The sequence below is a fragment of the Monodelphis domestica genome, chromosome 1, assembly GCF_027887165.1.
Source record: "Monodelphis domestica isolate mMonDom1 chromosome 1, mMonDom1.pri, whole genome shotgun sequence".
Lineage (NCBI taxonomy): Eukaryota > Metazoa > Chordata > Mammalia > Didelphimorphia > Didelphidae > Monodelphis > Monodelphis domestica.
The window spans coordinates 146,149,771-146,163,049 of NC_077227.1; the positions used below are offsets into that span (position 1 = coordinate 146,149,771).

Consider the following 13,279-nt stretch of genomic DNA (forward strand, 5'->3'; position numbering starts at 1 on the left):
AATATATCATTGTTTAAGTAATGCAAAAAGTGGAACATTATAACTTCTCTATTTAGGCTTAATATATTAAAGTACTTTAAATTCAAAAAAATAGAATTTCTCTCTTTTTATTTCTTAAATTTCTAGGTAAATATAACTTAATAGAAATGATATTTTAAAAATAAAAATGAATTTCACCAATTGTATTGCCCCAAACTAAAAATTAAAATTTCTTAATCTAATGCTTTTAGTGTGTATACATAGCTATGGACACCAGGAATTTGGAGAGATAAATAATTTTAGAATAGGTCAGATCGGCACACTGAGGCTTTGAAACATGTATGAAGTATGCCAACTCTCCCTAGAATTAATTTCTCTTAGCCCTGCTCTTCAGCCATATTTGTCCTTCTAGGAAATTGTATCAGAGTTTAGAGAAACCAGTATAGGCTGCTATCTGCTGGATTTTTCTCTAGGACTGCAGTCACATTGCTACCCAGCAACTTATTCATCCTTTTCTTCATTTTTATTTTCACTGCACCTTGGTTTCTTGCCCAATTACATATAATTTTTTGACTCAACTTCTTACCCTCCTGCCTTCTTAGTGGTGGCAGCTTCTGAGTTCACTGGATTATAGTCTGGGAAACAAAGTTAGTTTGTGTATATGTATCTCTTCACTACTTTGACACATACCAATAGACTCTGAGTATATGTTCTTTAAAAATATATGTGAAAATTTACTGAGTTCTCATTTGTAGAACAACTCATTTTTATTTCTACTACCTAATTCTAAAATAATTCTCCTAGACTTCTTGTAAATCAAGGTATCCAAATAACAGAACTAATCAGTAATGTTTTCTAAATTTTCCCCACAATTAATCATAAACTCAGAGAAATTACAAATGAAAAGAATCATATGATATCCTGCATAACTATTCTACATTAGAAAGAATCTCTTCTCTTTTCCCAAATAACATTAGAAAATATTTTTTCTTTCATCATAAAATAGGCTACCTTTATAGTATTTTATGCTGATTTCAATTTTTGCTTTATATATACTTTCCCTCATTATTTTCACAGAGATTACAATTTATATTTTTTAAAATAATTTTTACTGAACCAAATTGTCTTCTTTCAGCCACTGAAATATGGCTACTAATGCTTTCATGTGTTACATTTAGGGAATGTAACTTTTTGACATTCAGAAGAATCTCCCTGGTGTTACTTTTTTATTGTGGAGATTTCCTGATGGAAATCTTCTCTATCCCCATCACTTATATCACTAAGATTTTCTGGGAATTCCAAAAACCTCTTAAACGACATGTTACATATCTTACATTGATATCACTGGCAATTTCTTGATAATTTTAAGCTTTTAGTTTTTGAAATGTTTTGGGAAATTTTTACAAATTAGTTCCTTGAAATTCTTTCCAGTTAATTATGTAGCCAGCCACTAATCTATACCTTCCTTTGTTAACTTTTATTCCCTATTTATGCCTGGAAATTTCCTCCCTTTTTACATGTTCCCCCACTCCTTCAAGAGTTATTTGCCCCAAGGGGTTCTAATTCCCCTCCCTTCCAAGTACAAGTAGAATTTTTAGGCACCAAATTCCCCAGACTTCATCCAGTGTAAAGGCCTCATTTCCTCTCATCAGCCATCTCTTTTTAGTCCTGGGAACACTCATCAGTGTAACTCACTCCCACCTCCAAAGAAAGACTTCCTTTCTTCCCCCTTCTTTCTCATGCAGTCTCCTACAGCCTCTCCTCTTTTTGAATCCACAAGGGTCACCTTCTCCTCATTGCTAGCTGTTAATTTGACCTGGGTGTACCACTTACTCCTCTCTATCACCTTCTACCCCTCCACACTTTTAATCTACTGTCCTATATTGTAGTCATTCAACAAAAGAAGCAATTAAAGAGCATTGCTGGCTTTTGTCCTTAATCCCCTCTTCTCCTCCACTTCACAGTCAACAAGATTTATGCATCCTATCTATCACCTAGGTGTATTTGTCTCACCACAAATAAAACAAAAACGTCATATAATTCATTCATATGTTTCATATAATGTATAACTCATAATTCATAAAAGTTCATATAATTAGCACACTTAGTAGGCATATTGAGGATATATGAGTATTTTATATTTAGTTAATAAATATCATCTACAGAATATAAGATATTAAGAAACAGGATAAGTCAATTAATTAATAAGCATTTATTAACTGCCTACTCTTTACCAGACACTACGCTAGATTATACTCAGGATTCAAAGACAAAAATGAAACAATGAGGATGTTTATTATTAGTCATATAAGTGAAAGAACAGTCTTTTACTTATTAAGAATTTAATTGTATGACTGAATGTGTGTGAATCTGTTCCATTCTTACTTTTCCACACAGAACATAAACTGAGACTTGGCATAGTACTCAGAGAAACATTAGCTAGTGACTTCTCAAATTTCCCCCTCTCAAGACCTCTCAAACAAACCACTTGCTATTTCCACCCTATATTAAATAATATACCAAGAGGCGTGCCACTAGATAATCATAGAGGATAAATTTCATGTGCATTTAAAAATTATCACCAAAAATATAAAACATTGAGAAATTTTCGTGTGAGAAAATATGCATTGAACCATGTAATCTTTCAGTTGGGAATTATTTGTGGCTATGTAGGTCACCTACATAGGTTGATGCAAATAGACATTAGCCCACTAAGTAATTTCTTTTATATTTTGGAGCTATGTAGAAGAGTTGCAAGGTAAGTGTTATCATCATCTCCATTTTGTAATTGATAAAATGCAGGCAAACAGAGGTTATATGGCTTGTCCAGGATCATACATCTCATCAATGTCTGATTGAATCCAACCCTTAATAATAACAGTAATAACAAATATATCACTTGCTATGTGCCAGGCATTATGATAAATGCTTTATAATTATTTTCTCATTTGTTATTCAATTATTAGGAGAGAGAACCTATTTGAAAAGAACTGTTGAGACAAATAGAAAGCAATATGGTAGAAATTGGGTTTAGACCAATATCGTATGCCATAGAGCATAATCAGATCAAAATATATACATGACTTGAATAACAAGGATCATGCCATTGAAAAAATTAGAAGAGATCAAATTATAAAATCATATAACTTTTACAGCATTGACTAAGGGTAGAATATTTAACTAAAGAAAGAATAAAGTCAATCACAAAAGATAAAATGGATAAATTTTAGTATAATGAAATGAAAAAGTTTTTTAACAATATTAGCACAGCTGAGATAAGAAGAGGACTACTGATGGCAAACTTTTTTAGAACCTTATATCAAATATGTCTGATAAAGGTTTGTTATCAACTACATATATATGCAAATTATTTACATGTACAAGTTATTTCTTAAAGTATATGAAGTTTTCAAAATATTGTGAAGTATTAGAAATTACATGAAAAATTACTGCAGATTACTCATAATAGGTGAAAACAAATGAAAAACAACTCTGAAATTCATCACACATATTGCAAATTGACAAAGATAATAATATAGGATAGTTTATGTAGAGAGCCACATTAGTATTCTATTTCTAGATTTTTCAATTGGTCCAATCATTTTGAAAAGTAATTTTAGAATTGTACTCTTAAAAGTCACTAAAATATCCTTATCCTGTAACCTATTAGTATTTTGTTTGATATGTACTCCAGAAAAGGTGAAGACAGAAAGAAATGTACAATCAAAAACAAAATATTTTGATACTTTTTACAACAAATTAGAAACCAAGATATACCTGGATTGTGGAGAGGGCCAGTGGATTGTATTTGGATATAAAGGAATATTTTGTATGTAAATAATGTAAGAAATGTTGAATGTAAGGAATAATGAATATGAAGAATATAGAGGAACATGTCAAAAATAAGACACTTTTCCAATTTGCTTGATTTGAGTTAAAACATGAAAGTTATTGGTATATATGTATTAGTAATTTGAAGCATTCTTCCATGTGGCTGTTAATAGTTCCTCATTCTTCTTTGGAGAAATGCTTGTTCATATCTGATGACTGGGTTGTACAAATGTTATCACCTGATTCCTATTTCCATATTATTCATTTTTGCTATAGAGCGATTTCTTAAGGCTTACACCCCCAAATCACATATCCATATACACATGTAATAAGTGATGGCATATGTTCCTCTTTTGCATTTCTACTCCCATAGTTCAATGTGGATAGCATTCTTTTACAAAAGTCCTTCAGGAGTGTCCTGGCTTATTGTGTTCCTACCAGTAGAAAAATCCATTACATTGGATTTAATCATTCCCTTTCTAAAGTTGACCCCCTTTTTTAAAAAATTGGGCTTCTGAAGTGGCTTCAATTGATGTCTGTCCTTATTTTAAGACTCAAATAGGCCAAAGACAAAGTGATTCTTAACATTTTTCCTTTACCTTCCTAGAATTATATACAGATTTCCCCTCATTTTACAGAATATATGAATTCCATCATAAATAGCTATAAATTTCATTTTCCCAAAGAGAAGATTATTTTATCACTGACTTTCAATTAAAAACAAACAAACAAACAAACAAAACCTAATGGTTGATTACTTTGGAGTGGTGTATAGCAATCATACCACTAGATAAAATAAAAATGTTGGGTGAAATAAAGGTAGGAACCAATTTGTTATTTTCTGATTTCTATTGTGCAATAATTATTTGTGTCTTTTTAAGATTGTGAGCTTCATGAAATCAGAGTCTAATTTCAATTAATCTTTTTGTTTTTTCCTATTGCCTTTTTCTCTTTAGCAGAATAGTTGGTTCAGATTGGAATAGTAATAATATAGTCAAGGTCAGGGTTAGTCATGTATGGGTTTTTAGTGATTCCGCATGAAGTCTTGAAGTGAAGATGTCTGTGGAGTTTGAATGGAGAAAGACTCCTCTGAATCCATGAAGGACAAAGAACTTTCATCATGGAATACTAGATCTACTTATCCAACACTATGCTTTTTTAGGCTCTTAGAATCTAAATATCTCTTCCATCATGATTCATTCTCACTTTGCCAATGGGACATAGGCATTTCTCTCTTATCTAGGAAATCATCTTCCTTATTCTTCATTCAGAGATTCTAGAATTTTGTTTTTCTCTACTGAATATTACAGGGTCAAATTTTTTTCTAAGCTACAATTAAAACATTCCTTGTTGATGCTGCAGTCTATGTAATGATCTCTATCACTGAAAATTCCTTAAATTTAAAACTACATAAATTAAACATTAGAAATAATTTGAATTATATTGCTTTTTTATACAGTACTAGTCATTTTATACCATATATTTTGTTATAAATAGCTTCTAAGGTTTTAAATTCTCTATATATTTAGTTTACTTTGAATAACAGTAATTAAAGTAACTTTAAGCTTATGTTTAAGACAATTTATTTCAGAAACATGAACAAAAAAGCCCTATTGGGCACTTTTAAGACATAGAAATGATACTATGCAATAATATCTACAGTGTAAACATTTTTTAAAAAATGAAATTTACTTTTCTTAGTTAATCTCACATATAGTCTGAGTTTCTAACAGTGTAAGAGTTAAAATTAAATCTCAGTAATAAAAAATTATATTTTAAGAGATTTATTAATGATCATTAAAAATCAAGGAATAAAGAAGATACAAAAATAAAAGACCACGTGCCCATGGCTGATTAGCCCATTTGTAAACCCCATGCTTGGCTTACCACTACCACCATGCTGGCTACAAGCTCAAGAAAGAGACCCAAGAGAACCACCCACTCACTAATATCCTCTGCCTACAGGAAGTATGTAATGACAGGAAGTCAGTAGGTTCCTGGGAAATGTAGTTCTTTTTCAGGGTAACAGATTTTCAATTATACAACAATGAGCTTCATATCATAAATTCATCTACCTAGTATTAAAGAGGTTGCAGTTTAAAAGGAAGTCCTTTTTCATTCCACCCTTTTTCAAACTTCCCCATTACAATGAAGAACACTATCATTCTCCCAATCACCCACTCTCACAATGAGTGTCATTCTCAACTTCTTATTTTCACTCATCCCACATAGCAAACCTGTTGTTAAATTTTATCATTTCTCTCTTTACAACAGTCTCTCTTCTTTTTACTCACACAGCCACTTAGACTAGGTTCTCATCACCTCTTTCCTGGACTATTACAATAGTCTTTTAATTGATCTCCCTACTTTAAGTCTTCCCCCATTCCATTCCCTCCTCCAGTGAGCTGCCAAAGTCTTTGTGCTAAAACACAGTTCTGACAGCATTACCCACCTTTCCCCTAAACTCCAACTGCTCTCTGGTACTTTCAGGATCAAACATAAAATCATGTGCGTATTGTAACGGAATACTATTGTGCCAAGAAGAACAAGATGACCACAGGAAAACCTGGAAAGACTTATATGAAGTAATGCAAACTGAAGTGAGCAGAACATTGTACATAGTAACAGCAAAATGTATGATGATCAACTGGGAGTGACTTAATTATTATCAGGAATGCAAGGATAGAGGGCAACCCCAAGGGACTCAATAAAAAAATCTACCCACCACCATGGAAGGAACTGACAGAGTATTAATGCATATTGAAATATACCATTCTTCACTTGATTTCCTCCATGAATTTTTCTCTCTGTAAATAATGTCTTCTTTCACAACATGATTAACATGGAAATATGTATTGTATTATAACACATTTACAACCTGCATGGTATTACCTGTTCTCTGTGAAAGGGGTAACAGGTAGGAGGGAGGGAGAGAATATGGATCATGAAATATCATAAAATAATTATTAAAAATTGATTCAATATGTAATCTGGTAAAAACAAGTTTAATTTTTAAAAATAGTAAATAAATTCATGTGTGGGTATTTAAAGTTTTTAAATCCTGGCCTCTTCCTACTTTTCCAATCTTATACTTTATTTTCATCTATATATTCTATAATCCTTCCATGTTGGACTGTTTGGTGTTCTTAACTAATGTAACTTCATCTCCATTTTGAATCTGTACCTTTCTTTTTGCTGCCCCACATGCCTTGAATGTTCAGTTTCTTCACCTCTACTTCCTTGCTGATGTCAGTTGGAAGACCACCTTCTGATGGAAGCCTTTCCCTTGACTAACCCTCCCCAAATTTATTGGGTCTTCTTTCTGAGATTAACTCCAATTTAAACTCTATATTTATTGTGTATTCATAGTTACTTGCATATTGTCTCTTGCATTAGCTTGTGAACTCTCTTGAGGAAAGGAAGAAAAATTTTCCCTCTTCTTTTTAACTGCAGTACATCGCATAGCACCTGTCACAAACTAAGTGCTTAATAAATGTTTGCTGACTGGCTGACTTACCCATATATTACACTAAGTAGTGTGTTGTAATGGAAAGGACATTGATCATAGAGTCATTTGTAATGAGTCATAGGTAATGACATGTATATTAATATTTACTTATAGGAAATATTTATAATTAGTTTAAATGTTATTGAATTTGAGACAGTTTCATTAACTTACATTTGTTTCCCGTGAAAGAGGTAACCCGAACAATTAATTATGAAACAAATAAACATTTTAAACCATACAGTTAGTTGACAACTAATACATTTTAAACTTCAAGCAAGAAGGAAAATTAAGTATATTATTCAAGGGTAATAGGATGCTTCCTTCGGTTAGAAACCATTTTTAAACAGCATATACATTAAAAAAATTCTATTTTTTTTGTTTTACTCTATTTTTTAAAATACGGTATCTAGAAATTTAATATTGTCACTTTTCTTGGTATCTGTGGGTATTAATCAAACTATTATTTCTTTCATAGACAATCAATTTTCATTTTTTCTTACTTTTCACTTTTCTCCATTTAATACCAACTCTTCCAAATAGTTACTATGATCAGTATGACTAAAGGTCAAATATTTATTTTCTCCTCATTTTTTACATTTAAAATACTTCTTTTTCTAGCGTTTGCTTTCTTGCTTATACTTTGGATATATATTTTATTTATTTTTTTTTTAAATCCTTACCTTCTGTCTTGGAATCAATGTGTATTGATACCAAGGCAGAAGAGTAATAAGGGCCAGGCAATGAAGATTAAGTGACTTGCCCAGGGTCACACAGTTAGTGTCTAAGGCCAGATTTGAACTTAGGACCTCCTGACTCTCTATCCACTGAACTACCCAGCTGCTACCCTTTGGATGTAGATGCTTTAAATTTTTAATGACTTTTAAAATTTTGGTTTTTTTTTTCAGATTTCACATCTATATGGACAATCATGCAATATATATTTCCATGTCTGTCATGTTGTGAAAGAACACACATATTTATTGTAGAGAAAAATTCATGCAAGAAATAAAGTGAAGAATGTATTTTCAGACTCTTTATCAGTTCTTCTATGACAGTGGATAGTTTTTCATCATTAGTCTCTTGGAGTTGCCTTGGACCCTTGAATTACTAATAATTGTTGTCATTCCCAGTTGTTCATTGTATATTATTACACCTTTATCTTTTTTTCAAAAATCTGTCTCATCCTGACTATAATATCCATGAGATTCATTTTTCTCTTTACAAAGAACATTTTTTAAAAGTCTATTTTTTCACATTGTTTCTAATCTTTTCATTGTTCTTACCAGTAAAAACAATTTTGCCCTGCTAATTGCAAATTATTCAAAATGATGTGTTACAAACTTTGAGATATTTTTCCTTTATTTTTCATTAATGATGCTTGCTAATTTTCCAAGTGAAATTTAAATGGGAAAGGTTAAGATCTTGCTTTGGTTTTAACACATTTTTGTCTTTTTTTTTCCTTTTAGATAAAATTTGACAGCGTTGAGGTCTGTGTTTGCTGTGAAATGCAACATCAGTCATCAGGCTGCAGCAACCTTGGTGAAACATTAAAGCTGAACCCACTTCAGGAGGATTGTAATGCTGTGAGACTGACTTTAAAGGTGATGATGATTGGGTTTTACTGTTATTTGCTGCTTTGGATCCATCTAGTCTGTCACAAGCTTTTAAAGGAATTATTAAAATATGTATTTTTTCTAGTTTATTCATCGGGATAAGTCATAAGCAAGAGGGAAATATTTCTGACTTGATAGTAATAATTTTGATTGAAGCTATTTTCATAGTTACTGCTTGACATATTTCACTTTACTTTTTATTAAAGTGAAAGGTTTTCTACTTTATTTTGCTCCTTCTGAGATATAGAAAAACAAAGTATTAAAATTTGGGAACATCCTCTAAATTTCAACAAATTATCAAATTCCTTCTTCCAAACAGACATATCTGCTACTTTATAATCCTAGACAGATGGTTGTTTATTTTTTAAAATATTCAAAGAAATAGATATCACATCTCTCAGTAATTTGTTTCAGTGTATAGCAACTGATTAAAGAAAATTGGCTAGAACAATTGTTTAAATTATCCCCTTTCTTTTTCTTCCAATTGCAAAAAAAAAGGCACTTGAGGTAGTTTTTTTATAAATTTGGAGTTCCTAAAAAATTGAAAAATAGAAGTTTAGAAAAGTAATTAAAGGTCATTTCTCTAATATTTTCCAGAAAAGTTGATTTTTGTGACTGAAAGAAAACAATTTATAATATGTGGATGTATGTTCTTGCCTCTTGGCTTCCAGGATAATTTTAAAGAGCTTTATTTCTTATAAGAATGTTTATAATATTCAAAATCAGACTAAAATTTCTAAAATGTAAATTATATTTATGCTTATGTTTGATATAATCTAAGGTAATTAACATTATGTATTAATTTTAATGACCAAAGTATTAAGAAAAGATTACTCAGAGAAAATAATGACCAATATGTTAAGATCAAATACCATTTCCCTAGACAAAGTTGCAAGATCTGTGCCTTCTGACTTTTTTCATGAAGAGAAAGATGTCTGATGAGGCAAATGAACAAATTATAACTAATCAGGGCAGCAACTGTCAGTGAGGGTGTTCACTTTCCCTAATTATGATTAGTAATTGCTATCTATTTTTTTTTTTATAAAGAGAGAACAGCTGTGGTAAGAACACAGAGCTTTATTCTTTTCAATTTACTGAATATTTTAGTACAAACATGACTTAAATAAAAATATAAAGTAGCTATTTCCCCTCCATCTTCAATCCCCATACCTTTCTCTTCCTCAGTTATTCTATCTTTTCTTTACTGTAAATATAAGAAGAAATAGAAAACTTTTATAGAATACATTGTACCAATTCGTAAAGATTAAAATAAAATGAAATTTTTACAAAGAACTAGAAAGTAGCTTCACCTCATTCTATTCCTTTTTAAGTCATAACCCACACTCAGATGAGATCTGAATTTTGATGGAAATTTGAGTTTTATAACATCTTAAAAGAGTACAACCAAATCCTGGACATTATTATCTAAAGAACATTTTTGTCCTCTAAACTTTGGTGAAATTTTTCTTAGTTGTTTGAAGAAAGGTAATTAATATTTATCTCATATTTTAACCTGATTACAGTTGCATAGTTAACCACCTATCTATAGATAATCTAGAAAATCTAATAAGGAAAGAAATTTACATTCATATGGTACCAAATAAATCATATGTGATTCATGAATCTTTAATAAAAGATAATGAAGTGACTTAAAAAGTTCACATGAGAATTGGAAATCAATAGCAACTGGACCTATGATTTCGTAATTTTCAAGAACTCGTGAAAGAGAGAACATCCTCTACCAAATTTGGTTGACACCTTCTCTGTAACTGTTAATTTAGTTGCCTAGAACATTGAGGAATTAAATGACCTAACTAACATCATGCACAAAAGATATATCAGAGACAAGTTCTAAATCAAGATTTTCCTGCTTCTGAGAGATGTTCTCCATCCATGCTTTGGTTGCCTCCTTTGTGGTGGACATTAATTAATAGGAAAAGAAATTTTCAAGTTGCCTGTCTCCTAACTAGTATACTATACTCTCAAGCTTGTTAATATTTCTAATTATATAAAGGGTTGTAACATTTCATGAATTTCAAGGAATGGCTGATTAGTCTTCCACCTTAACTGAAAGCCAAGCATATACTATATGCATTTTTCCTTAATAAGCTTTCACTTTTATGACAACATTTTTTTCTCACCAATTCTCTTAAAGCCCTTTCACATGTGATTCTATCATTTCTAGAAGGAATCATTTTGTTGTTACTCAGTCATTTCAGTCATGCCTGATTCTTTGGGATTTTCTTGGCAAGATACTGGAATGGTTTAAATTTTTATTAAATCTGACTTTTTATAAGATTTATCAGCAAAGATTTACCCATATTCTTTCCCAGATAAAGATTTTTCAGATAGATTTAATGGTCTTTTTATAGATTATATCCCATGGTACTTTATAAATATTTGTTAAATTATATTAAAGTAAATATAACTAACATTTAGAAAGCATCATGAAATTCATAGAGTCCTTAATATAAATCATTTGATTCTCATAGCAACCATTTGAGGCAAATGCTATTATTATCCCCATTTACAGATGAGAAAACTGAAGCCTAGAATGGTTCAGTGACTGCCCTGGGTCCAACTAGTTACTGTCTAAGGCAGGATTGAAACTCATATCTTCCTGACTATATGTCAGTCATGATAACTTTATATAAACTCCTTACACATTATATTTCAATATTAGAAATATATTTTGATGTCTAAATCTGTCTAACTAGATATATACTTTTTTCCTTGATTAATTTAAACCCAAAACAGTTATTCTTAGAATGTTTGTGACTTTAAAAGAAATCTATGTAAATATATTTAATTAAAAATAAACTACTTCTACTAAAGTCCTAAACTGATAATTCTTATTGTGTAAAGGAGAAGTGGTATCTCAAATTTTAGATTATGGTGTATGAGGTATTCCAGGAGGACTTGTGTTTCTAGTTTAAGGGCTTGATGAATCCTTTTTCAGGGCTGCTTATCCATCTTTGGTGTCTTATCTTTCACACGACTCTGATCTGTGTTCCTAAGAAGATGTTGCATGTTCAGTGGCCACCCCAGCAGGTGGAGTAAAGTAGGTTGCTGGTAACCAGCAGGTCTCAGACCCAACAATGACTTGGAAGAATGTCTACTCAAAATATGTGAAGACTCTCCCCTAGTGGGATGGGCAGATGAGAACAATTTGTTCCGAAGTCCATGAAGTCAACTGAAGTATGTGCTGTGGAGTGCTTAAAGCTTAGTCAGACATTGAAGATGCCAAGTTCATCCACTGCATCCTGAGCCATCACCAGTTGTCCCAGCTTTTCCGTTCCCACTGGATTTCAGTGATTCTGGAAGAGAGTATGGCTAACAACTTGTGCAAATCTGTTTCACTTAAATCCAGATCATGGAAGAATCCATGGTATCATTGGTCCTCTTTGAAATAGAGGAATAACAGGTGATCACAAGAACTGTGAGCTTTTACCATGATAGAAAGACTTTGTGTTTGCATCTGGTGACATATTGTTTCTTATGCTTGAGGATCAGCCTACCTGAATATAGTGTCTCATTACTATTAGTTTGACTACTGTATGATTACTTTAGGGGACTCAATAAATGAAAAAACAAAACATCAATCCTGTTTGATCCCCTTCCCATTTAGCAGCAATGATGGCAAGGGGACAGATGATGATAAAAATCTTCAATCATTTACAAATGTTTCAGCTATTGGTACTATAAGTTACATCTCTTTTGACTCTATATCTATGAAATGGACCATAAGATGTGAAAAAATACTGCTAGATGGAAAGGAGCCTTAAATGTTCACCATGAAAAGGTGAACAAAGGAGATTGACAGTGTTGGTATCAACCTGTCCAAAGAGGCAACAAAAAAATTTCATTTCATAGGATAATTGGTCATTTTCCTTTCTAATGTGAAGTATGAATATAAAAAGACAAACTACCATGAAGATAATTGCATTTTATGCACCATTATCTATTGAAGTAGATGAAAAAGTCAAGATATCAGATGAAGAATTTGGCAAAATTCCTCAAATTAAGTCAGTCTATTCTCTGATACTCTATAAATTCCCTGCAAAGGCAGAAGTCTCGAGTCTCTTAGTACTTCAATGTAGTCAATACACAGTTACCAAAGAAAATTTTCTTTTTGTTTAATTTTTATTTTTTCCAGATTACATGTCAACATACTATTCATTTTCTTATATTTTGAAATATATGTTTTCTCCCTCCTTCTCACTCCTCTCCCCAAGAAAGCAAGTAATATGATATAGATTATCCATATATTATCTTATAATAGGTATTTCCCTATTCATTGTGTTGTGAAAAAAAAGACACATATGGCTTATACTAGAGAAAAACTCAT

At 31.5% G+C, this 13,279-nt stretch overlaps 1 protein-coding gene across 3 annotated transcripts in view; it reads left to right on the top strand.

Annotated features, from left to right (window-relative positions):
• The window catches only part of ENTREP2 (endosomal transmembrane epsin interactor 2), a 616,510-nt gene that overhangs the window by 444,471 nt on the left and 158,760 nt on the right, over positions 1-13,279 (top strand). For all 3 annotated transcript variants that reach the window (XM_007479489.3, XM_007479487.3, XM_007479488.3), the window contains exon 4: positions 8,785-8,919. In XM_007479489.3, coding sequence (XP_007479551.1) covers positions 8,785-8,919 — 135 coding nt within the window. The remainder of the gene's footprint in view (positions 1-8,784; positions 8,920-13,279) is intronic.